Source organism: Gossypium hirsutum, chromosome D13, assembly GCF_007990345.1.
Source record: "Gossypium hirsutum isolate 1008001.06 chromosome D13, Gossypium_hirsutum_v2.1, whole genome shotgun sequence".
Classification (NCBI taxonomy): Eukaryota; Viridiplantae; Streptophyta; class Magnoliopsida; order Malvales; family Malvaceae; genus Gossypium; species Gossypium hirsutum.
The window spans coordinates 18704764-18732212 of record NC_053449.1 but is presented as its reverse complement, the minus strand read 5'-3'; the positions used below and the strand labels follow the sequence as shown (position 1 = coordinate 18732212).

At 34.4% G+C, this 27449-nt stretch overlaps 1 protein-coding gene, 1 long non-coding RNA gene and 1 pseudogene across 4 annotated transcripts; 1 reads left to right on the top strand and 2 right to left on the bottom strand.

Annotated features, from left to right (window-relative positions):
* The first annotated feature begins 2714 nt into the window (after positions 1-2714).
* Positions 2715-5953, top strand: LOC107920755 (transcription factor BIM2). 2 transcript variants are annotated; one of them, XM_016850600.2, is made up of 7 exons: positions 2715-3175; positions 3374-3458; positions 3909-3978; positions 4096-4191; positions 4709-5097; positions 5239-5353; positions 5541-5953. In XM_016850600.2, exons 1-7 carry the CDS (start codon positions 3046-3048, stop codon positions 5634-5636), a joined length of 981 nt encoding a protein of 326 aa, XP_016706089.2. In that variant the 5' UTR covers positions 2715-3045; the 3' UTR covers positions 5637-5953. The 2 variants fall into 2 exon arrangements, with proteins under 2 accessions (XP_016706089.2, XP_016706090.2); XM_016850601.2 differs by having other exon boundaries at positions 2773-3175; positions 4123-4191.
* A 244-nt stretch (positions 5954-6197) lies between these two features.
* Positions 6198-8140, bottom strand: LOC107920756 (uncharacterized). Of its 2 annotated transcripts, XR_005922808.1 has the most exons (6): positions 7902-8140; positions 7759-7826; positions 7588-7676; positions 7325-7490; positions 6641-7230; positions 6198-6551 (listed from the first exon to the last, which is right to left on the bottom strand). It is a non-coding gene; the product is annotated as an uncharacterized lncRNA (long non-coding RNA). The 2 variants fall into 2 exon arrangements; XR_005922807.1 differs by having other exon boundaries at positions 6198-7230.
* Positions 8141-13096: 4956 nt separating this feature from the next.
* LOC107919324 (rhamnogalacturonan I rhamnosyltransferase 1-like) lies at positions 13097-21709 on the bottom strand (annotated as a pseudogene).
* Between the last annotated feature and the right edge of the window lie 5740 nt (positions 21710-27449).

Here is a 27449-nt window from a genome sequence, read left to right as displayed (position 1 = left end):
AATTCGACTCAGATGAAATCATGGTGTAGTATTGAGATTTGAGATGATAATGCAGCTATGCTCAAAATGATATTCATAACATACATCCCTTTTTAAACTTAATGTGCAAACTGTACAGTAGATTGATACTTAATATTATAAAAGACAAATAAAAAAAGAAAAACACACACACATACACACAGACAGAAAGGTTCAGCTCCACTATCTCCTACTTCATGGAAAGATCATCCATGATGTTATACAAGTAGTGAATTTCCAATGCTACTACTTTTCTTTAATATCTACGCCTTTTCATCAATAGCTTTCTTTGGGGTTACAACTACATTGATGGCACCAAGTTTCTTTGCTTTTCCCACTATAATCTCAATCTTCCAAAAAACAAAGACAAGCACAAACAAATAATTAGACGTATGAACAATAAGGACTTGTTAGTTAGGATGCTATACAACCAAGGCAAATAATTAACCTTAGTTTTCTCGATCTGGCAACCCTTTCGATCCTCCTGGGTGCTGAGTACAATTGATGTCATTATCCCTATTTTCATTGCCAAACAATCAAAATCAATGACAACATACCAAGCAGGTCGTTAAACAGCAACGATAATATGATGTTATGGCTATTATTTTTGTGGATTAATGCTCTCTGCTTTGATATAGCATTTCATTATGTTTGCGATCACAATAAATGTCATGGCCATATTTTAAACACAGACATAGCTTGGTGCTAAGTTCCCGACATAACTTTTTAAACACAAACAAAAAGAGCACCACAAGTTTCACTCTTATCTTTTTCCATAGTCGATTATGAAATTCATGAAAATTTTCATTATGGTCATCGCGGGGGGAGGGATAAAGTACAATAGATTAAACCATAAAACGGAGTATACATTCCTTATACATTCTCCTTGAAAGCCATACAACAAGATTGTAACACCCTTAACCCGTCTTCGTCGTTGGATTAGGGTTACGGAGTATTACATACATAATACGACAATTAATAACATTTAACTATCCAAATATCACATTAAATAACAAATAATCAAATTCAAATGTCATTCATAGCATAAATACGATTGCAGACCTTAAATCGGATTTACAGGGCTTTAAAAATAATTTGGGAACAATCAGAGACCAAATTGAAACAAAATTAAAAGTTTTAGAAAATTTAAAAATTTTGAAAACAGGGGTCACACGCTCGTGTGGTCAGGCTGTATGACAGAGCCCATACTGTGTGGCATAGGGACATGCCGTGCGCCAACCGTGTAACTTTCGAAATAATTTCACATGACCATGTCGCAGGCTATGTCCCAGACCATGTGACATGCTGACTTAAAATACACAGCCATGTAAAGAGACCGTGTGCAGCACATGATCGTGTGACAGCCGGTGTCCCAGGCCGTGTGCCCTTAATTTTTCCTGCAAATGCAAGTATACTAAAACATGCTTACTTGAACATCAAGCAACTCATTTACTATCAATTAAACCTATTCAAAACACACTTAAACAAGCCCAAAACATGCCAAAAATCATCTAACCTAAGTGCCTAAGCAATGTGCCCTCATTGACACCACAATTCAATATCCAAATCAAATTCACATTTCTTACCAATTTAGATTTCATTCAAAGTTCTCAAACACTTATAATATGCTACCGACAAAAGAAACCGAAAGAGAATTACTTCAGTCAATAAAATTCAAGTCAATAACAAAGCCATAACAATCTAAGTGAATTACCTCCAAATCTTCCTTGCCTTTCTACTCATTGATTTGTAGCTCAACTCATTGTGTTACTTCCACAATTAAGACTTCTTTGGAGTTAATTGTCTTGATCTTCTTGGTCAATTTGCTAACCGAAAGGCCAATTTTACCCATGGATTTCTCTGATATGGACAAGTCTGATGCCCCGTATTGACAAAAGCACTCTTTCTTTGACTTGCGATGTTGATGTCTACATATATCAACCCTTTTTGTTTATGATCCCTTTTCGTTTTCGCAAAATTAAGTATCATTGACCTAAGCTTTAAAGCCTCATTCTCTAGCTCCACATCATCTTCTTTACTGATCGTAGATCTCTTGGATCGCTTTAGACAGTCCTGCATCCTATGCGAACCATAATATAAGAAACACTTCACTGACTTCTTTTCATTCTCTCTGACCCTCTTGGCTTCAGCAAAACTTAAGATCGAACCAAGCTTCAATGGTGTTTTTTTAGGCTCATCATCCCTTTTGATGGTAGAAAACATGAATCGTTTTAGACAATCCTTTACCATATGCGAATCGTTACAAAGGAAGCATTTCACTGGTTCCTTCAGTTTGTTGTAGGGCTTCCACTTCCCATTATGTGGTTTCTTATTACCACCATTTCCACTATTGTTGTTTTTAACCTATTCTTCCTCATGGTCTTCCCCACCATTGACCTTCTCCCCTAGATTGGAAGACTCGAATTTATTTTTTCTTAGAACAAGCTCAATTAAGGACTCTGATATAGTCATGGCTTTGGTGAGTTCCTTGATCCCTTGATGTTGCAACTCTCATTACATGACTGGAAAAACAAAGAAACTGAGAGAGAGAAGGTTTGGTGACTACTACTTGGTAATCCAAGTGGAAATTAGGTGACAAAATTAATGTGCAACATCTTACTCATAATACTCTAATAAACAAATAGGTGATCGTTTGTATTAAACTGGTAATGTTAGTGACAGGTGTTGGATGATTGAATCATAATTTTAACTAGAGTTAAGAGGCAGTTTACTTATTTTATTTATTAATTATATAAATTATAAGTATTTAGTGGAAAATTACGTGATTTGAGAGCGAGAAAGAAACTAGTTTAAGCACACACACTGTTCTCGTCGCTGGGAACCAACCAACAAAAGGAGTTCCATAATTTTTGTTCTTCCAATCTCATTTTCTTTCCAAATTCCTTCACTTTTTTCCCTTCCTTTTATCTATTAGTTCCAGCAAATTGTCTTCTTTCTTTTCACTATCTTTACCTTCTTTATAGTGTGTATATATATTCTTTGTCATATCTGGAGGAGGAAAAAGAAATGAGAACGGGAAAGGGAAGTCAAGAGGAGGAAGAGTACGAGGAAGAAGAATTTGGTTCCAAAAAAGGAGGCTTTTCTTCAAATCAAACTATGTCTTTCAACCCCAACAACAATAGCACCACCAACAAAGGTATATTATTAGATTGGATCCCACTCTTCATGCCCAGATCTCCCTTTTCCCCTTTCTTCTTTCATTGTATATTTCTACATGATTGTTTCTTGAAAAGGGTATTCTTCTTTTACTTTTGTTGTATTTGGAATTCTGGGTTTTTTTTTTTGGTTCCTGTTCCGGTTTTGTTTTATATACATTCTGGGGGTGTGGAAGCAGATGGGAAAAACAATGATAAGGCTAACGCTATACGTTCAAAACATTCTGTCACGGAGCAGAGGCGGAGGAGTAAGATTAATGAAAGGTATTTGCTTCTCTTTTCTTAGTAGTTCTGTATGTTTATCAAGTTAAATTTCTGGTAATTGCATAAACCATTGATTATAATGGGTCGGGGTAGGTTGAGGCTTAGAAAGTTTTGAACTTTTTTAGCTTAGGGGTTGGGGTAGGTTGTGGGAATATTGATGATTGAAAAGGAAGTAGATTGTCTAGCTAACTGACTGCATTTATTGATGTGTTAAGCTATTCGATTGCATTAGGAACTGGAGGTGCTTATGAATCAGTTTAAAAGAATGGTTTAGTTTATAAGGTGTTTAACCTGAAATGGCTCCTTAAATTAAGCTGTTATTGGTCCTTTTCTAGCATTGAGTTAAATGCTATGGAATTACTATTGATGTTCTATGGATTCAACAGAGGTTGTGAATTTACGATGCTTGCTTAAATTTTGTGAACAATAATAGTTCTCTGATGCTTTTAGATTTCAAAGATTGAGAGATTTAATACCAAACACTGATCAAAAGAGAGATACGGCTTCGTTCCTGCTAGAGGTATGTCATGAATGTGGAAATAAGAAAATACCATACTATGTTATTTTATCTAGTTGTTTACCTTTTGAGAAAATTCCGCATAAAATTTTTATGGACTCGAACGATGTTCTTTTGTAGGTGATAGAGTATGTTCAATATTTACAGGAGAAGGTTCAAAAATATGAGGATTCATACCAGGGATGGAGTTCTGAGCCGGCGAAACTAATGCCATGGGTATGTTTGAGTAGTACGTTTTCTATCTTGAGGTTTAAATAGTATGTTTTTGTTTTTGGTTGGAGTGGTTAATTTGTAGTTTCATTAGGCTATTAGGTATCTACATTAGACATTTTGGTATTATTTGTGTTTAACCTCTTCATTAAGCTATTAGGTATCTATACCTTTCTTTTTACTTCCGATGGGAAATTCAGTTTCAGAAGCAACAAATTTCTTAACCAATGTTTTAATTATTGCTGCAACTTTTTGTTGCAGTAATGAGATAACATACTTGATTTATTTGATGTATATTACTGGATTTTTTTATTTTATATTAATTATTTCAATAATTTAATGCGTAAATCTATCTGCTCATAATTGCCGCTGTGTTTCGGTGCTTTATATTGCTTACTATCGAGGTGTTAATTTCTTTTATTAATAATGTAGTTTCTCTTGAACAAAGCCTCTGGATATGGTGCCTTCTTATTTGAGGTATTAAAACTCTGAATAATGACTGACTTCTTCCTTGCGGTAATAGAGAAATAGTCACTGGCATGTTCAGAGTCTCGTTGGTCACCCACAAGCTATTAAAAACGGTTCTGGCCCAGGGGCAACATTTGCTCGGAAGTTTGATGAGAATAACACCAATATTAACCCCACGGTGATCACAAGTGGGCCGAATGCTGTAGAAACTGATCCAATCAGATATGTTACATCCAAAACTATGGATTGCCAAACTGAGTTGGCAAACAACGGAACCCATCTGCCCATCCAAGGTGAGAATGTGCTTGTGCATCCCCTTCGGAGACCAGTCTCTGAGACTCAATCGACTGAGTGTCTTGTTGGCAATGATATACCGATCAATCAACAGGAGGATCTGACTATTGAAGGAGGAACAATTAGCATCTCTAGCGTCTACTCTCAAGGGTGGGTATATCTTCTTTCACTACTGTATTTTATATATTTAAGACCTTATCTAATACTTTTCTAACTTAAACAAAATTCCATTTAGGTTTAGGGTACTGAATATAAGCTGATAATATGTTTATGGATTTTGATGTTGACCAGCTTATTGAGCGCTCTGGCACAAGCACTTCAAGGCTCAGGTTTGGATTTGTCACAGGCCAACATGTCAGTGCAGATTGATCTTGGAAAACATGCAAATAGAGGGCTATCTGCTAAGGTACGACTGAAACAAAGAAAAATCTTGGTCTCCTTTTCTCGGTTGGTTCTGCTCTCGGGTTTATCGACAATTGTCTGATGTTCTTTGTTAAAACTTCTACAACTTTCTCGACGAAATTAGTCAATATACAATAATAGATTTGTATAAACTTGTGCTGGTTTTTATTTGTTTACTATAATGTTTACAGGAACCACATAATTCCCCCCATCAGGCAATGACCCATCTTAGAGATGTGAGCAGTGGAGAGGATTCTGATCATGCTCAAAAGCGACTGAAGAAATAAGACCGGCACCTGGGTTCCATAAAAGTTCATTTCAACTCGGTTATCCCACCTGATCTTTCTTTCCTGTTTCATCTTGGTTTCATTTGGTTATTGTATATGCTGCAGTTTTGGTTCTTTTCTAGAGGTCCAAGTATCGATCATTGTTTGTCGTAAGAGTAGTCCCCCTTAGATTATGTGTATTTTCATGGGGGTGGTTCATTAGAATTCTGTTAAGGTGATGTCAAGGCGTTTACCTTTATTATCATGGATGTATCATACATTTTGATATAAATACCTTCATAATGGATCAAAACAAAAAAAGTAGTATTACTGTTTGATTGATCTTTCAAGTCCTAAAATATGGTGTATGTGTAAACACAACAAGATTACTTTAGGATGTTGCATATCAATGGAACAAATATTATATGCATATGATCTTAAGGTTTATCAAGTATTAGTTGATGGTAGAAGCAAATGTTGGCAAACTGTCCTGAGGATTAGAATAGAAAGAATCTTCTTGTTCGGCATGATCTGGATTCCCCTTTCTCTTTGCTCGTTTTCCTGTACGATCTTCATGGATTTTCTTCACTAACAAAGAAAACTCATCCTACAACAATGTCCCATTCTTGTATTCTTCAATTAGACTGAACAAAAGCTTTCTGTCCAGTGAAATTGTTTGGCTTAAATCCACAGTATCTGCAGAAAATGAAGAAACATGAACTGCAATATGTAAAGACATGGTGGAATCGGGCAAACTTCATAGTCAGAAGAAGGGTTAGAAGTGAATGCCCGCGATGGCCTTGGACAGCTACTGCCATGTTCCCGACAAAAGTAGGCATGAAAATATCACTTTCTATTGCTACAATATAATCCATTGCAGCCATCTGATCTGCATGTTCCATGAAAGGTTCAAGCTCTTCTGGGTTTAATGTTTGCCTTAAGGAAAAGCAATGAAACATGATAAATTGGCTTAGAATTCAATGTAAAAAAAATGTTTGTTTTTCATTGATTTTTGAACTACTGACCAGATTTGGATAAGTTGCTACAAGGTCTGCCATTCTCTTCTCTTTATTGTATATTTCTTCGGCTGCAATGTAAATTGTGATGTTCTTATCAATGTCTAATGCTTGTAATACTAGAGCTGTTTCCTCCGGAGTTAAAGGGCACAATCCATGTTTGCGTTTCTTATTTGAAGCAATCGGTTTATGTCGCCATCCATCTTGGGAATATCTGAAAACTAACATTGTTAGATCAAATATCTGCATTTTTTATTTTTGGTTCCTGTGTTTATCGCAGTCACAAACATAATGAACACGATTATTCACTTCATTTGTTTTACGTCTTCAGCCTCTTCTTTCGTTAAACCTTGTTTGCAACTGGTGAATGCCAGTATATCCTTCTCGTACCTGAGATGAAGAACCAAGAAAGGACCCTTTTCTCTCAAGATGTTAACAATTTTTCTTCCGGTTTCCTGGATCGGTTGAGTAAACCTCAATGCTTCGTAGTTCACACGACACTGCAATCATTGGAGCTCTATAGGCAACCCATTATTGGCAAGCCTGCCATCAGTATGAGCAAACAGCAAAATTTCATGCTATTGTATCTGAGGAAGGATCTGTAAACAAATTTATATCAATACTAGTTGTTGAAATAAAGTTGAGTCAAAAGCAAGAAATCTTGGTGTAAAGGTTGGGAAAATGGGAACCAACCCTTTGAAGATAATATTCTAAGCTACCAAAATACATTGGAAACATATAATAAAGCGGTTCAGGTTCTGCTTTTCTCTTCTGTTCTGGAGGTAACTCTTTCAGTACTTTAACCTCGTCTCTCAGAGATGTAATGAAATGATTCACATAACAAATATCTTCAAATTTGCTGCCATAATTAAAAAAAAAAATGTCAGGATAATAGTGAACAGGTTGATGCAATGGTGGCTGAAGAGTGAGCACATCAACCGATTGAAAGGTTTTACCTGGTATCATTCCAGTATGTGCCATGAGCAAATTTAGGAACAATTAGTGTGACATTCAGATATCTTGGAATGGCAACCATATCAGCAACCTGTGAAGAACAAAAAAAAAAAATGCATGTAAGGGGAATCTGAATACTACTATGAATCTCAAACATGTTTTCGTTTACTCACCCCAAGTCTCTTCTAAGTCAATCCTCCGTTAGGTGAAATAATTAGATACCCATTGTTTTTATAAACCCCTGCAATGACCAAATTACAACAAATTTCATTTCCATCATTACACAACACAATTATCAAGAACAGTTAGCACTTACTTTGAGGTGGGAAATCATATGGGATATAAAATGCAGATTTTGGCACCATGATTTTATCATCAAGGGTTGCCAACTGCATAGCAAAGACCCAAAAGAATAAGTAGCATGATTAAGGTTACAACTACCCAGAACTTAATACAAGCCAATGAAGAAGGCTGCTTGGCTGCTACAGTCTTCATATTTTTTTCAGCTTTAGTCTCCTCCTCCAATGGCTTCATACAATAGATCAAATCGAGGCATATATGTTACATATATGGTAGTAAAGGAAAGACAGTAGTTCTTATAACATGATAATTAAACTATATGAATATATAAATGCTGGAGGATGTACGATGGATTAATTCAATTTAACCAGGAATAGACTGAATCAAAATAATCATTTGGTTGATGCACAAAGTGAAGCACATGTTTGTGGTCTCTTTGGAATGTTTTTTTATTATTAAATTTGATCATTTTCAGCTGTAAACATGGATGATATCTTGAGAGAATAGACAGTGACATAATCCTGTTTATATGTTGAGTAAAATATGAGTTGAATTAAGCTAGAGCCGGTCGATTTTATGTGTGTAATGTTTTGTATTTAATTTGGCCAAGAATAAATTGAATATTTAGTTTCGGGTACATCAATTATGTTTATTCTGAATTGAAAAGAAACCCATGCATCACGTTTTATCCAATCCTGCCATTTAACATCTATAATTATATAAAAGATTAGAACTTTTTACTGTACCCAAGCCAACTGCCATTTCTTTTTCCTACCACATCCTTGCTTTTTATTTGTATTATTCTCCTTCTTCTTTTGTTTTTTTTTTCCTTTATGTAAAAAAAAAAATCAATTATCATTAATGATTTCTATCATTAACTATGTGGACTCTTAAAATAAATTGACGGGCCAATCTAATAGAGACACATGGTAGCTTCTAGTTTAATCTAATATTTTTCTCATAAAAATGATTAAATAATAATTATAAATATTAAATAAAATTTTAAAACTAAAAAAATATAAAAATAATTAAATATTAAAAAATATGAAAATTTATATAAACTTAAAAAATTATAAAAATTCTAATAAATTATAAAAAATATAAAATTAATAAAAAATATTTATTTTTTTATAAAAACATATTAAAGTTATATAAAAATCATAAAAATGATAAAAATATTAAAATTCATATAAATTTATAAAAATTATAAAAAATCATAAAAACTTGAACATGAATGGATTAGTCGATTGCACCGATTAGACCAAAATCGATAAGGGTATCGATCTGGAGAAAACCATTAGATCGGTTGACTTGAGAACTGGAAAGTTGAATCAATTTTTATTAATTCTAATATTTTTAATATTTTATTTAATTGAACTACATGGGTTAGTCGAACTAGTAAACTAGTAGCCTGATCGGTTCAACCACTGGTCTAGTTCTGAAAACATTAGTTAGAATATTTCATTCTGGCATATGCTAATAGTTAGATAATGAAATTTTGGTTTGATAAAAATATTAAAAAAAATAAAAAAAATAGGTTCAACTGTCCGATTCCCAAGTCAACCAATCTAATGGCTTTCCCCGAATTGATACATTGTCGATTTCAGGTTAACCGATTCAGTTTAAGGTTTTATGATTTTTTTTATAATTCTTATAAGTTTATATCAATTTAATATTTTTATTATTTTTTTATAATTCTAATATTTTTTTTAAATTTTAAATATTTCAAATAAGTTTTATTAATTTCATAATTTTTTTATAATTTTATAATATTTATAAGTTTTTATATATTTTTTAATTTTAATAAGTTTATATCAATATTAATATTTTTAATATTTAATATTTTTATTTTCTTTTATAAATTTCTATGATTTTTAATCATTTGTTATGAGAAAAATATTAGATTAAACCAATGTGCCACCATTAGATTGGCCTATCAATTTATTTTAATGGTCAACGTGGTCATTGACGAAAATTATTAACAAAAGGGCTTAATTAATTATGTTAGTTAGTGACAGGGGCTTAATTGAATACAAATTTAATACTGATACTTAAATGATTTTTTTTGCATTTTTAAAGAATCATATAAGATTTTTTTTAGCTTAAACTCTTAGAAATAAATTTGATAGGTTTTTTTTTTAATTTGATACATATTATGGGGCAATTTACCAAAAAAAGCCTATTTTTTTTAAAATTACCGAAATGGGCCCGATATTTTATTATTTACCGGAATGGGCCTTTTCCGGCAAATCGCGTCCACGTCAGCGCGCTTTGTTGACGTGGCAACAAATTGCGTCCTCGAGGGGGCGATTTGTTGCCACATCAGCAAAGCGCGCTGACGTGGCCGCGACTTGCCCATCTAATGAAATTTCATGTAAATAGTTGCACTAAATTATTTAAATTATTTATAATACCTAAATTATCCCTATTTATTTGTTATATTACATAAAATACTCCTTTGAAAATACAAAACATTATGATAGCTAATTTAAAATTTATTCTCCACAACTAATGAAAATCATTTAAAATGCTAAAACTAGATCTGTCTGAAGAAACTATAAGAAAATCCCTGGAATGCTGTGATTTCTTCGTCTTCAACGAAAGATCTCGAGAAAGATCACAGTGAGGAAAGCTTGTGCTTAATGAGGAAGCAAATTTGGACACTCGGAATCATCTAACAATTATGCAGGACAGCAGTCGTCTTTCTTCACAGCTGAAACATCATCCCAAGAGCCGACATTGGTGGTTTGTCCCTTGGGCAATGTTGTTTGATCATTCCCTCCTTCGAGTGCTTTTCGACTGATCACATGATGTATTTGAGTTAGTATTTCAGTGAATGCATGCTCAACATTTGTAGATTCAAGAGCAGATGTTTCCATAAAGAAGCGCGTACACGTGGACGCGACTTATCTGTTTACTTTTTTCTCCAAAACCCTAAAAATCTTAAAAATCCTAAAACCCTAAACCCTAAAATCCAAAAACCTACAAGTCAGGAAATCGCGGCCACGTCAGTGCGCTTTGCTGACGTGACAGCAAATCGCTTCCATGAGGGGGCGATTTGTTGCCACGTTAGCAAAGCACTCTGACGTGGCCGCGATTTCCTGGCACGTCCCCTGACATCGCGCTGACGTGGACGCGATTTGCCGGAAAATGGTCCATTCCGGTAAATAATAAAATACCGGGCCCATTTCGATAAATTTATAAAAATTAAACTTTTATTGGTAAATGGCCCCATATTATGATCATTGCATATTTATATTTCCGTTTACAATATTTTTTTGGGGTCCATTTACAAAGGTTTTAAACTATTTATTGTTCTGTTTTATCTATTAATCTGGTTTAAAGGTTTTTATTTATTTATATTAATTTTACTATAATTAATATAATAATTAATTAAAACATTTAAATAAATATATTAAGCAAGGTGTTAATATATTTTTTAATTATTTATTAATCTTTCAAATAAGTTATAACTTCAATTATATAAAAAATAATAATCTGATGTTTTTAATAATCATTTTGTATTCTTACAATAACTCATTTCACCATCACCACTACATTTGAATCCAAGCACATGTCTCACCATTGATTTTAATATCACCGCTACAATATCCAATCTCGTAGCTAAAATAATTGATTTCGTTGTCATTGATGTTTTTAACTTCATCGGAGACAAACACACCGCCCGTTCAAAGGAAGCCTTAATATGTTTATGAGTCATAATATAAATTATTATTATTGAAAATGATCTTGAATCAAGTCTAATATTATTATATTAATAATAAATTTTTATTTTTAATTTTTTAAATATTGATATAAAGTATTATAATTTTCAATATTATTAAAAAATATTTAATTATTTCTATTTAGTAATATAATAAATTATTAATATAATTTATTAATTTAATACATTATTTAATATTAATTTTTTTTGTAATAATAAATTTTAAAAATAATAATTTTAAAGTTTTAATAATATTCTTCATATATTTTTGAAAAATATTTATATATTAATATATTAATAATAAATATATATTACAATTATAAATATATTAATAATAAATGTTTTATAGTATAGAGGTTAAAATATTTCATAAGTCCATATACTTTTCATAAATTTGGAATCTAGTTTCTATACTTTTATTTTTAAGAATTTAGTCCATCTACTTTCAGATTTCAAAATTCAGACCCAATTATTAACATTGTTAATTTTGTTGATGTGTAATTAATTTGGTTGATGTGTAATTTTTAAATAAATAAAAAAAAGACCCACATGGTAGTTATGTAACTAAAAATATGATGATATAACGAACTTGAATTTAACAAAATAAATTTAATAGTGCTAGCAGTTGAACTTGAATTCTGAAATCTAAAAAAGCAGAAGAACTAAATTCCCAAAAATAAAAGTGCAGAGACTAAATTCTACATTTATAAAGAGTATAGGGACATATGACATATTTTAATCTAGTATAAAATATGAATGTTTTAATTATATAAATATGAGTATTTGTTTAAATCATGCTTAGCTTCATTTACCACTTCCAATTTTAATGTGTCAATATGCACTCTCATATATATAATATATGTAATTTGAATTAAATTTTGAATTAGATCTTATTTATTATTAAGTTTATATATGATATTAATTATTACAAAATATTATCTTATTATAAAATAAATTTTGATTGTTAAAAGGAAACTGTACTATAATATTTTGTAAAAATATATTTATGTTGTGTTTATTTCATTAAGAACAACTTTTAGAAAATGATTTTAAGAAAATTTGTCAAATAATAAAAAATATTTTACGAGAATTGTCTAGACACAAAAAGAAATATTAGTTTTGTTTTTTTAGAAAATTAATCTAATTTTCAAAAATTATTTTATTAAAGTTATTTTTAGTGAAACAAATGTAGCTTAAGAACACTAAAATAGAAAAGAAAAACACATTAAAATGAATAAGAATTGGCAAAAGTCATTAGAAAGAGAGATACAATCAAACTTGAGAACTACCAATAGTTTCTCCCAACCTAAAAATAAGAAGATAACACACTTCAACGCACTCAAACTCACGTCCTCCTACATTGAAAATAATACCCATACCAATTATTGTATCATATGTGTTAATAATACACATACGAAAATAATACACATATGAAAATAATATATTAACAAATCTAAAAATTGTCGGACTCTCTTCTCTCTGTTGAAATGAAATATTTTATAAATTAGAAAGACAATTTGGTTATCACAAAGGAAAAATAAGTTTTACGCATGGAATACCACAATTTTAAGGTAATAGAGGAAGGCCAAAGAAGAAAATAATTATTCATTCAATTAAGCAAAACTAGAGTGAGCCCCCCCTAATTTCCAGCACCAAGGAAATGATGCTATGATGATATATAATCATCCCAATTCAGTAACAGATTTTCTTAGAAGCAGCTGTGGTAAACATTCTTGTGGGTTGGTGTCCCTGGGAACTGCAGTCTTTGAGATGGACTCCCCATTCGATTCGCATGAACTGCCTTCACTAACTCCAAAAATTCACTCCATTTTTGTATCCATCTATCAAACTAATCAACATTGCTCTGTCTAGACTAATTGTCATCTTGTATCCCAGGTACCTTCTATGACCTTCCATGAAAGAATATGATAAAGAGAAAGAAATAACTATCCAAACAGAGAAGAGAAATTAGAATAATCTTCTTTTGTTATTCAAAAATGCTTAGCTTTGCAACCCTCACCAGGTACAGTATATATAGGCATTTGTATTCCTTAGTATTTGCTCTCAACAATATAACTGCATTAAAACAAACTTAACAACTTTATAAACTGCTAATATTCATCCATCTTCTCCCTAGACAAAACCAGCAGACAACTCCGAAAACGAGGAAAAGTCGATATCGAAAGTGGTTTAGTGAGAACATCAGCGACTTGATCACACGCAGGAACTTCTCCCACTACTATTGAACCACTAGCAACCTTTTCACGAACGAAAAACAAATCTAACTCAACATGCTTAAACTTGGAATGTAGGACAGGATTAGCAGCAACCGCGACTGCACCAGAACTATCTCACCAAACATTCGGTATATCGGAGCATTTAATATGTAATTCCTGAAGTAATGATAATAACCATGTAACCACACTAGTGACTGCAGCAAGGCTCCTGTATTCCGCCTCAGCAATAGATCGAGCAACGACTTGCTGTTTCTTAGAAGACCAAGACACAGGATTATGTCCAAGATACACACAATACCCAGTAGTGGATCTCCGGTCATCAAAATCTAACCCCCAGTTTGCATCAGCATACCCAACTAAGGATAAACTCTCAGACGGACGAAAAACAATCCCAAGATCAAGCGTACCACTTAAATACCGCAAGATGCGCTTTAAAGCAGTCATATGAACAGAAGTGGGACAATGCATAAACTGACTTATCCGATTAACCGCATATGCCACATCAGGCCTCGTAAGAGTCACATACTGTAGTGCTCCAGCAAGGCTCTTGTATTCAGTCGGGTCCGCTAAACGTTGACCCTCATCTCTAGTCATAACATTAGAACTTATCATCGGTGTATGAACACTCTTCGCATTCTCCATCGAGCACCGAATAAGAATATCTCGGATATACTTCTTCTGACAGAGATGAAGACATCCTGAGGAAGAACGAGTAACTTCCATCCCAAGAAAGTAATGAAGTTCGCCCATATCCTTAAGCGAAAATTTGTTATTCAACAACTGGACAAACCAGTCTATAACAGTAGACACATCCCCTGTAACAATAATATCATCAACATACACAAGAACATAGGGCGTTGAACCTGATTGGACCCTGACAAACAAAGAAGCATCAGACTTCGATATCATAAATTCCACCGATATTAAAAACCCTTTAAGCTTCTCAAACCAGACACGAGGAGCATGACGGAGACTATAGAGTGCTTTCTTCAGACGACACACCAGAGGTCTACCATATGAATCAAGCTGAACATAACTAGGAGGCTGCTGCATGAAAACCTCAGTGTCAAGATCGCCATTTAAAAATGCATTATTCACATCCACTTGCCGAATGGACCACCCTCGAGTCACGACAATAGATAAAATAACTCTGATAGTAGCCGATTTAACCACCGGACTAAAAGTTTCCTTAAAATCACACCTCGGAACTTGCGAGCAACCTTTCGCAACCAAGCGAGCCTTATGTCGAGCAATAGTACCATCAGAATTCCTCTTGATTTTGAACAACCATTTGCATCCAATGACCTTACGATTAGCTGGAGCGGAAACTAAGTCTCATGTGGAGTTACGAACAAGTGCCTCATACTCATCTTGTGCAGCAGCATGCCACTCAGTAGAAGTCATGGCTTCTTCAATTGTAGAAGGCTCAGTAGCTTCAACAGTTAACACCTTAGGCTTGAAAACACCTGCCTTGGCCCAAGTGACCATAGGATGAGTATTACCCACAAGTGTCCAGCTAACTTGACTGTCAGATGCCGACGAATCACCTGCAGACACTCTCAAAGTAGAGTTAGAATGAGCAGGGTTATCACTTGATGAACCCAAACGAGCATTGGTATCACTTGACGCAGACACTCGCAAGGTAGAGTGAGAATGAACATTGGTATCACCTGAAGAATCCAAATCATCCATAGTTGGAACATTACTCGACCCAGACCCAACATCAGCCAGAGACTACATCAGCTCATCACCGGAACCAGGGGTATTAGACGGAGACTGGTCCTATTGTAAAGACGGTGTCATCATGCAAGGTGCAAGAGACGAGGAAGAGTAAGGCCACACTAGAGGAACAACATTCGAGCTAGTCTGACTGGTTGTTGATACAGACTTGTCAGAACTAGGCTCAGCAAACAAGAATCGCTGCTCATCAAACACCACATGCCGTGAAATAATAACCTTACCATCTGGTAAAAGACACTGATACCCCTTGTGACGAGGACTGTAACCCAAAAATGTAGAGGGATGAGACTGAAAATCCAATTTATGGCCTACAAACGGACGTAAGTAAGGATAACAACAGCAGCCAAAAACTTAAAGATGATCATAGGTCGGATCAGTTCCATAGAGTGCCTTAAACGGAGAACTGCCCTGAAGAACAACAGTAGGAAGTCGATTTATAAGATGAACCGCACAACAAAATGCATATCCCCAGTATTCCATAGGTAAATTTGCGTGAGCCAATAACGTAATACCCGCTTCAACAATGTGATGATGCTTACGCTCAGCCACTCCATTTTGTTCAGAAGTATACAGACAAGTCAGGCGATGTACAATTCCTTGAGATTCTAAAATAGACGAAAACCCACGGTATTCACCGCCCCAATCACTCTGAAATTGTTTAATAGACTTGCCAAACTGTGTCTTAACTAATTGTTGAAACTGAGTAAAACACTCTATTGCTTGACCTTTTTGACATAACAGATATACCCAAGTAAACCTAGTACTCATGTTAATAAACGAAACGTAATATCTTTTATCATTACAAGCAACAAGTGCAGGACCCCAAAGATCAGAAACAACCAACTTAAAAGGACTATAGCTAGTGGTCGAAGGTGAAAAAGGCAACTTATGTGACTTCCCTTTTTGACATGCAGTACATATACCATCCAAATTATTTGTACTTGAAACAACATTACATTTATTTAGAATAGTTTTGACCACAGAAGCTGATGGGTGGCCTAAACGATTATGCCATAAACCAAACACAGAACAACGTGAAACTTGCGAATGAGCAACAAACGGACCTACTTGTGACGGATTCGAAACCACTGGCACAGAAAATTGATACAAGCCATCACTAATGCGGCCCGTCAGCAAAGTCTCCCGAGTCACGACATCCTTAAAAACACAATGTGTAGAGTGAAACTCAAAAAACACACCATTATCACGAGCAAACTGTGAGACAGATAATAGATTTTTCCGTATGCTCGGTACACACAAAACATTTGATAAACGCAATGACTTAGATTGAGTAGGCAAACTAGTAGTACCAATTGATGAAATTACCGCAGGAGTACCATCACCCATTAAAAGAGACGACTTGCCTGAATATGGCTTGACATCACGTAAAGCTGACACATCATGACAAACATGATGACTTGCTCCCGAGTCAGGATACCAGGTTGTGGTGCCACCGTGCACTGGAAGATACGAGCCATTATTATCAGTACGGGATCCGAGTTGAGCAGTATTAACATGAGATTCCGAGACTGAAGAATCAGAGTAATCAGACATATTTAAATCCCCTAGCCGAGGAAGCCCAATACACACATCAGACCCAGTATACACCTGAGCACGCGGTTTGGTAAATCGTAAAACCTGATCAATCTCAATCGGTTCAGGCGACCCGGGATCAGCTTGGTCAACCTGAACAAAATTCGAGCATGGAACACCATGTGGCCCAACATGTGATTCAATATTCGGCCCAGGTGACGTGTGTGCAACATTCGGCCCATGTAACACAGGTCGACGATTCCCATCAACAAATTCTCGTGACACAGGACCAGTAAACCCAGGCCCATCATTACTACCAAACTGACGCACATTAGGCCTGTGAACATCACCATAAAAGCGGCCAGATTCATGCTGCTCAGAGAAACCATGTGGCGCACGTTGGTCATTTTTTAAGCTAGCACACCAATTTTGACTATCAACATGCCTATTTTGACTGGCATAATTCCCTTGACCATAAAAGGTCCTTTGACTTTTCTGATGAGGAGCCCATACTGTTCTTCATCATGTTGCGCAAACACACCAGAGCTAGACTGCTCAACACCAGACGACACCCCTGGACGCTCCATGGACGAGGTATTCGAGTCATGATGATAGCGGTAGTAGCATTTCTGAGCCACATGACCGAAGCGACTACAGATCTGGCATTGAACGCGAGATCGGAATGTTCTGCCACGGCCACGCACCGACGGACGACCCCCACGACTAGCTCCTTCAACCGACGGTGCATCTTCAATGAGGTTTGCATTCAAATGGACTTCCTGCAACACTTGAGCTTGACGGCTCTCACAGTCAACCAACGCATCAACCAAACGCTGTAAAGACAAAATACCAGTAGACAACCTAGCGGAAGAGATAACCGCCTCAAACTCCGACGGCAAACCCGCGAGAGTTACCTCGATTTTCTCTTCATCAGATATACGAGAGCCAGAGACAGCTAACATAGCACACAACTCTTTAATTCTAGCAACATAAGCTTTAACAGAGAGAGTACCTTTCTTCAACGAATGAAGTTCATGCCGGATCCGTGACTGCTTGGCACCAGTATCAGCGGCAAACAAATTACTCGCCGTGGTCCAAATGTCACACGCCGTGCACGTATCATCAAACGAAGACTGATGAGAAGAACTAATGGTGGACAAAAGCCATGAAGTCAGCAGCCGATCTTGCTGTGTAAACACCCGCGCGGCAGGATTTGGAGCACGAGATCCATCGGGCAGTGAAAGAAATCGTGACGGCGGAGCAACGGTACCATCTAGGAATCCTGTAAGGCCATAGCCATCAACGATTAGTTTTACCTGCTTACGCCATTGAAGATAGGTGCTGTCATCAAGTTTAACCACCTCATGCCGAGGAAACAGATTCGTGACACGATCGCCGGCGAAGATACCAGAGCTCGGCTCACCAAACTCGGAGTCAGCGGAAGCCATGATACCAGAATCCAGAATCAAATGGCGAATGATACCATGAAAGAATATGATAAAGAGAAAGAAATAACTATCCAAACAGAGAAGAGAAATTAGAATAATCTTCTTTTGTTATTCAAAAATGCTTAGCTTTGCAACCCTCACCAGGTACAGTATATATAGGCGTTCGTATTCCTTAGTATTTTCTCTCAACAATATAACTGCATTAAAACAAACTTAACAACTTTCTAAATTGCTAATATTCCACAACTTTTTCCATATTGCCTGCATAGGTAGGCAAGAATATGTCACTATCTAATGAAACAAGATAATCCAATGTTGCCATTTGATTTGAATGGGTCATCCATGGCTTCAGGTCTGATGCTGATAACAATGTTTCCTTCTTCACTTGTGTTTCAAAACAACAACCAAGGCATTTTTTTTAGATTTTATTATTGTCTAATAAGCTAGCTTTTGGGGTTTATATATATTTATTACCAAATTTGGATAGAATGCTTTAAGAGAAGCCAATCTCCTGTTTCCTCCATATATGTTGCCAACAGCTCTATATATTTGGATACTAGGATCAATGTTGAATGCTCTGAGTGTAAAAGCTGTCTCCAATGGTGTCAATGGGCACAATCCTGCTTCTCTTTGACTCTTGGGGTCTATTTCTTTTTCCTTCCACCAAGGAATAGCATATCTACATACATAAAATATAGTTACATTTTAGTTATGTAATAACAACTTTTTTAGATTTAACAAGCCTGATTAAATGAGTGATTCATGTTTATAGTAAAAAAGTACTTATAAAATTAGAAAAATTATGTGGTATACTACTAATAGAATATTTAGTTTCTACAAGCATGATTTAATGAGTAATACATATTTATAAAAAAAAAAAGTGAGTGTAAAAAATCAAACATATAACAATTTTTAACTTTACTGATGAAGTTTTACAAAATTATTGTTAGAAAAAGTCTGATCAAGGAGATGGTACTTCAAAAACTTTTCTAAAAGGAGTTTGACCTCCCTTCAACAAAAAAGGCGCTAGATGCCATATAAGGGGCAAGGGTTCAGACCCTATCAAGGATGCAATGCGTACATCCCCTTGGTAGGTGGCCTATGCATCATGCACAACTCAATTTGACAAGGCTCTTCAAAGTCGGGAGACAAAACTTGACTTGTTGAGGGGTCCTTTGACTTCAGACAAACGCCACTTCAAAAACTTTTCCAAAAAAAAATTGACATTCCCTCAACATATCTAAATTATTTTATAAAAATGATATGATAGAGAAAAGTCATAATCAATCAATTGATCTTTTCTTTTCCATTCTATTGTTTATTCAAACAAAGGCTATAAAAATTCCTTTACACGATTTATTTCTTTTATTAATTTTCACTATCTAAACAAAATATACCAGATTTATTTTCTTTTATAATTAATTATCCAAATATAATAACTTTTAACCCGATACTAAATCCTAATTTTTAAAGTTAATGATTAATTTTTATTTAATTAATTAATTAAGGGGAAATTTAGGGTAAAAAAATGGTTAAGCATTATTGATGAGGTGACAGAAAAGGTGAGATATTTAATTAACTAAGTTTTAGGAAATTGTAATATAATTTATCTTTGGAAGATGGGAAAGGTTAGTTGTTTTGACCCCAGTCTGGCAAGCTCTTCAACTTCGCTTTGATTGCAACCTTGAAAATGCCAACGTATCCATTTCACAGCTGTAATACTAAGAAAGGGCCTTTTTCCCTACCTCTTCTATTGCAGGAGTGAACCTTAGTGCCTCATATTAACTCTGCACCTTATTTTTTGAACCTCCACCGCCAGATTGTTACCAAGCCTAGAATCAGTTTTCGCAAAACGAACCACTTCATATTTTTGAAATCGAGGAAAAACCTGCATGATTAAATACGTCTGACGTTACCACCGCCGGTTAACTTATTCTGGTATTATAACGGCGGTATGACTTAACTCACCGTGTTGTAGTAATAGGCTAGCGGGGAACATTGAATAGAGTTCATCTGTCTCAACTTTTTTCTCAGCCTTGGTGGGAGATGTTTGATGATTCGTACCTCACTGCTCAGTGATTTGATGAAGTAATCCACATCCCATATGTCTTTGAATTCACTGCCACATTCCCGTATCAAATTATGCAAAATTAAAGTAAATTAGTAAGGAAATGAAGTTTTTACCCAATACAGGAACCACAAGCGTGAGATTCAAGAATCTAGCTATGGCAACCATATCACAAATCTGTTTACAAATATCCAATACAAATATCCAATACAGGAACCACAAGCGTGAGATTCAAGAATCCGCCATTGCATGAAACCATCAAGTAACCTTGGTTCTTATAATCTCCTGTAAAACATTGATGCTAAATGATAACCCATATATGCCTTAAAATCAACCATCTTATACATCTAAAATGTGTTGGTGCAAGAGGCAGCAACAGGCTGTTTTGTATCTTGCTTGAATAGCAAGCCTCGAGCCTTGGTGAAGAAACAAACTCGGAAGCAGAAACAGAAAATGAAACTAGCTAGTGAATAACAGAAAAGAGAGAAGAAGATTTGAATGAAAAATGAGCTGATCTTTTTCATTAACACATCAACAAGGCATTAAGCCATTACATATATCAGTCAACAAGTAAAACAAACAAGTAATCACCTAATCAACTACCTAACTTCACTAATTTGCATTGAAACTTACAAGATTAGCTTGTACAACTTGCATTGCTGACTTTTCAGTCAATCAATATCAAAACATTTACCTACTTAGTTCAACATGAACTAGATTACAAAACAATCAAAATGGAACTAAAATACAGCAAGTGGATTGGCAGCTTCAAACTTCAGTTGCTGCACACCATGGCACCACTGCTTGCTGCTATTTCTTCGAGCATGACCACCTTTGTATGTCGTGCATGGCCACCTTTGCATGGGAACTAAACTTAACAAAATGACACAACTTACTCGGGGGTGGAAAATAGGGTGGTGCTTCAACCTCGGCTGTAATCGTGCCGATATCGTCTCCTGATTGCGATGACAAAACCCACCGCAAAAGCATCGTCGTTGTGATCCCAACCATCCATAACCTGAATCGATCACATCCAGGTGACTTTGACACCACCAACCTCTTTATTTTATCCATTTTGATAGCTTTATTTTCGGCTCTTGTATGATTGTATCACCAATGGAACTCCATTCAACTAATGCTTTCTCTTCTTCAAAACCCGGCTTCCAGTCCTCCATCTCTGTCACCAACCGTAACCAAGTAAAATTAGGGCTTGAACCACCACCTGGTTTAACTGATTTGGTCCAGGACAAAACCAGTTTTCAGGAGCCTCCAGCAGTGGCATGTCAGAGAAACACATCCTTAAAAAATGGAAACTGTTTGCTTGTACCATCAATCAGCACGTTATCTTGCAGTGATTGTGGAGGAGAAATTATATTGAATATGAAGGATTGGCATTACAATTACTATAATTGTACTTTAATTGTCATGGAAGTTGAAAAGCATTGAACACATCACCTAAAAAACGAGTAAAATAATTCTGCTTTCAATTTCAACACCAATTTCTGTACTTATTAGTTTTTTTTTTTTTTTGCAAATAGAGTTGTGATGGTATATGATTAATTAATAACCTAGAAATTAAATTCTGATATTATCAAGTTATTAAAGCAAGCGTAATTGGATTAGTTAAAATTAGTGAATAAAATGTCAGTCTCCATATCATAATTATTTGATATTGAGTGTGATTGCTGTTTTTAAACAAACATTACATGCTTTGAATCTATAATTTCTACTTCGCAGCAGTATCAACTGATTTAATATTGACTTGTACGGTTTAAGAAAAGAAGCCCATATGCATGAATTATGTTTTCATCATTAACTAATTTTCCATTTTTGTAATTGTGAATTATGCATGAATGGTACATATTATTTTTAATTTTTAATTTAATAATTATATATTTTTCATTTATTACAATTTATATATCAGTAACTTCAACACTTTTTAAATGTTTACATTATATCATTATATATAATTTTTTTGTGTTATAAATTGCATAAAATATATAGGATTAGTATTTGATATATTGGTAGTATACTTTTTTTATTCTATAAGCAACCTTAAAAAATTGTCATGAGTTTTTTTAATATTTATTTTTAAGGCATGTCAAAAAAGCCCTTAAGAAAAATGCAAAAAAATCAATTAAGTCCTTATATTAAATTCACACCCAATTAAGCCCATACCGTCTTAATAGGAACAAAACCAAAATTTTTTTAAGGGGGTCAAATTAAATTGTAATTACAATGGTAAAAATATAATTTCACCATTTTAATAGCCTATATCTTTATAATTTTTAAAGGATTAAATCAAAATTACTTTTCTATAGTTCATCGGGACATTTGGTGAAAGAAAATATATATATTGAATTCATGAATTATTTGAAGATGATATGTTTATATGGCTATTGAAATGTTAATTGATGAAATCGAATAAATAATGATTATGTGTTTAAAGGTTGTTTAAAGTGATATGAAATATCTAGAAAGTTTATAGTTATAGGTATGTAACGCTTGTTTTGTAAATGCGATATTGGTGACAGAGTTGTGTTTAAAAGAAATAGAATATGAATATGAATTGACATGATCAAATGGTTGATATGATTTATATGCCATATTAAATGATTGAGAGACTATACGATTGTTATGTGAAACACTCACCTAATTGTTTTAAATGTATTGATAGGAAATCGTATTAAATTTGGTTATATTTGTTTACTTAATTGTAAACTGAGGTAATAATTTTTTTTAAATACCTATGAACTTACTAAGCTTTATAAGCTTACTTTGTTTCTTTTGCCGTTTTCTGTAGTTGATGTTTTGCGAAACTAGGTAGTTGGATCAACATCAAGGCTCACACTATCAAGCTTCAATCTCGGTAGATTCTGACTCATTTTTTCTTGGTTTTGTGGCATGTATATAGGTTATTTTGAGTTGATGGTTTGGAAGCACTAAGTTGAAGTTGGTATGTATTTTAATGGTTGAATCTAACAATTGCTATGGTATGCTTGGGTCTTAGATTATGAGATGGTTGACAAATGAATAAACTTAAATGAAATGCTTAATATATGTGTTAGTTGATAGCTAAGGTACATGTGTTGGTTCCTGGATATGTTAAGTTTTGAATGTGTACTAAGATAATGGTATTTTTGAGTTTTATGTATGGATAATTTTGATAAAAGTTAAACCATGTTTTAGGTGATGAAAAGGCAAAGTTAGATGGTAGTTTGTTATTTGGGGTCCTGTTTGGTGAATAGATGTGGAAATGGTCACTTTGGTTTTGGTAACTTATAGTTTTAGGATGAGTATGTTTGCCTTTGGAAAGTGGTATAAATGAATGATTTTGGCCATATGATGTTTGAAATTTTATTGGTGAATGTATGGAATTAACATGTTGAATAGGTCTTGGTTTGAATGAATTTTGTTTAAGATTAAGTTATGGTGCCAATGAGGGCATATTGGCCAGACATATAGGTTGATTGTGATTTGATATAATTTTGACATGATTTGACATACTTCTATTGTGTTTTGAGTAGTTGAATACATGATTTTTGGTAAGCTTGGGACTTAAGTACACCATTGTTGAAAACCTTGCATTTCAAGGTATCATATAGCACACACGGTTTGACACACGACCGTGTGCCTTATACTGGCATGAGACACGATCGAGTGCTCTGTTAAATTCTAATGATTTTAGGTCTACATGGCATCAGTTAGCAACATGGCCTGAGAACAAGGACTTGTGTCTCCTCCTACACGATCTTTACCTTTGCACACGGTCTGGCCACATGGCCATGTCTCTACACCATACGGGTTGTGCCTTGTCACACGGCCGTGTGACCCCAAGTTTTAGTTTTCACCTAAATTTTTGTCAAAATTTCATATTAGTCCTGATTTGATTTAATGTTGAGTTAAGGGTCTTGTATGCTCGATTAATGCCTGTTTTTGATTGAAAATCAAATCATACTTGAATTAAATTTCATTTTAATAGATTTGTTGATTATTTATGTTGAATCTAAGGCTTGATTATATTTGATTATCATTGATTGATTGTAATTACGTTATATTATGAATTGTTTGATCATTTATATCGTTATATCGATTAAGATTGATGTTTGAATGTTTGATATAAGCCTTGATGAATATCATAACCTCTATGGTGCACGTATTTAAAGCGATTAATGATTTATGATTCGATTAAATGTTACAAAACGTGTTATAATGTTCCAGTAATTATTATAGCATCCTGTAACTAGGGTCTGACAATCGGTTCAGGTATAGGGTGTTACATTTAGTGGTATTAGAGCTACGGTTTAGTCGATTTTAGTACCAACGTAGCGTGTAAAGAGTCTAGAATATACATGCCACATATACTTGTGATAGTGTAATGCTATTGATGCGATCTGATTCTGTTTTTCTTATAGATAAAAGATGTCGGTCAATTCTAATCGTGTCGTTATTGATAAAATTGAAAGTAATGTTCCAGATCCTGAACAAGGAGCGAGTATATAGTGTGCCAGTTTCGCAAATGTCTGAAAATGAGGTAAAAAATGTTTTTTTTCAGCTTAATAGGTTATTGGTATAATGAAATTCTTATGAGTCAATCTTATGGCTCCACAACCTTCTCCTCCTACTGTATCTATCCTGACACCCCTGGTCTTCAAAGTTCCACTTCTGTATGTGTACATAGATCTCCCGTAGATAAGATTCGTAAATGTGGAGCCAATGAGCTCAAAGACAAGATAGATGATGATCTAGCTAAAGATGAATTCTGGTTAGAAAATATTCAGAGAATATTTGATGAATTGGCATGTTCACTTGATGACTATTTAAGATGTGCAGTATTACTATTGAAGGACAAGTTATATCAGTGGTAGTCCGTTATTAGCCATTGTATCGAAAGAAAAAGTTAATTGGGACCTTTCCTGAACTGAATTTAGAAAGAAATATGTTAGTAAATGGTACTTAGACTAGAAAAGAAATAGTTTCTCGAGTGGAAATAGGAAAACAAGTCTATATCAAAATATGAATGAGAGTTTGTTCAGCTTAGTTAGTATACTTGCGAGATTGTACTAACTAAAAAAGAGATGTGTGTTTGTTTTGAAGATAGGCTGATTGATAAAATTAAAATGTTGGCTGAAGTAATGGAAATATGGGAATTCGTGGTTTTTTCTGGTTGAACGTAGTAAATAGAAGAGATTTGTAACAGTAAGAAAAACATTGAAATGAAATTTCGTGACTCTAATAAAAGAAATATATCTAAATTGCCTTCAGCTTCACTCTCAAAGAAACTGAGATATTTTTAGTTGCAATGTCATATTAGCTGAATTCACAGGAAGAAATAAGTCGAGATAGAAAGATTCAAGACTCCAGCAAACACCGGTAGTCAGTATTGATAGTGTTCGTAATGATGATAAATTTGTTTGTGATTATTGTGGAAAGTTCTTCAGGGATGTGCGTCCAATTACGACCAGAGCCTATTTTTGATGTGGATCTACTGAACCTTTTATAATGGACTAATCTTTACAATGGACTGATCAAAGAAGTTAGACATTTTTGAAAATCAAGTTGTTAGACAGATGTCTATTTTTCAAGGATCAGACGACTAGGGTAGAGTAGTAATGCTAGAACTATTCGCGGTAGAGCAAAAGATAAAACAAACAGATCTGAGATTAGGACGTCTGCTGGAATGTGAATATTCCATAATTTTTTGTAAAATTCTTTAGTATCGATAGATATATATAGGAGCTGTGGTACCTTCTTGTAATAGTTTATTGGCACTCCTCACAGAGAACTTTTCTGGTGACTCTCCTCTTCATACCAGCATATCGTCGTGGGCCTCCTTTGCTAAGGGTATTCTCAAAATTCTAATCGCATCCTCACTTGAGAAGGTATTTTTAACAAGCTATTAGGTTCGAAACAACAGATACATCATCAATGCTAATGCTAGTATTTACTTTGTAACTAACAACCCCTAGTAACCACGCACCCGTCCATATTGATATTTTCTCACCAGTGCCGACCCTCTAGCACAGTCATTCTGTAACATCCCCCTTGCTGCCCTCACGCTCTTCTAGGTATAAGAAGGTAAATTACCTAGATCAACATTTAAAAAATCAGAGTTTGAAAAATATTTAGCCTTTAACACACGAGCTAATAAAGAATTTGGATAGTTAATAATACGCCAACCTTGTTTTGCTAACAAGGCAACATTAAACTTCGCTAGACTTCAAAATCCCAAACCCCTATTTTCTTAGGTCACATAAACAGTCTTATCCACACCAATGAATACCTCTCATACCATGGCCTTTTTGCCACCAAAACTTAGCTATAATGCTTTCCAATTCTCCACAAAGTGACTTTGGTAGCAAAAAACATGCCATAGAATATGTAGGAGTAGCCTGTAAAATAACTTTATTGAAGACCTCTTTACCTTCTTGTGACAAAAATCTCACACTCCAACTTTCAATCCTTTGTTTTAATCAGTCCTTTAAAATATAAAAAGAAACCTTCTTATTTCTCCCCACCATATTTGTTAGCCCTAGATATTGTTTCGGATTATTCAAATTTCTCACCTCAAGAATGTCAAAAACAATTCTCCTATCCCCTTCAAAAGTATTTGAATTGTAAAAAATTATGGATTTGTCATAATTTACACATTTTCCTAAACACCTTTTATACTCCTTTAGAACCAATTTCAAAGTTTGTACTCCCCTTTCACTAGTTTCTCCAAAAAGAATACTATCGTCTGTAAATAAAAAATGCAAAATCTGAGGACCTCTCCTACTAGCCTTTTCCCATTTAATAAAATCGTATTTCAAAG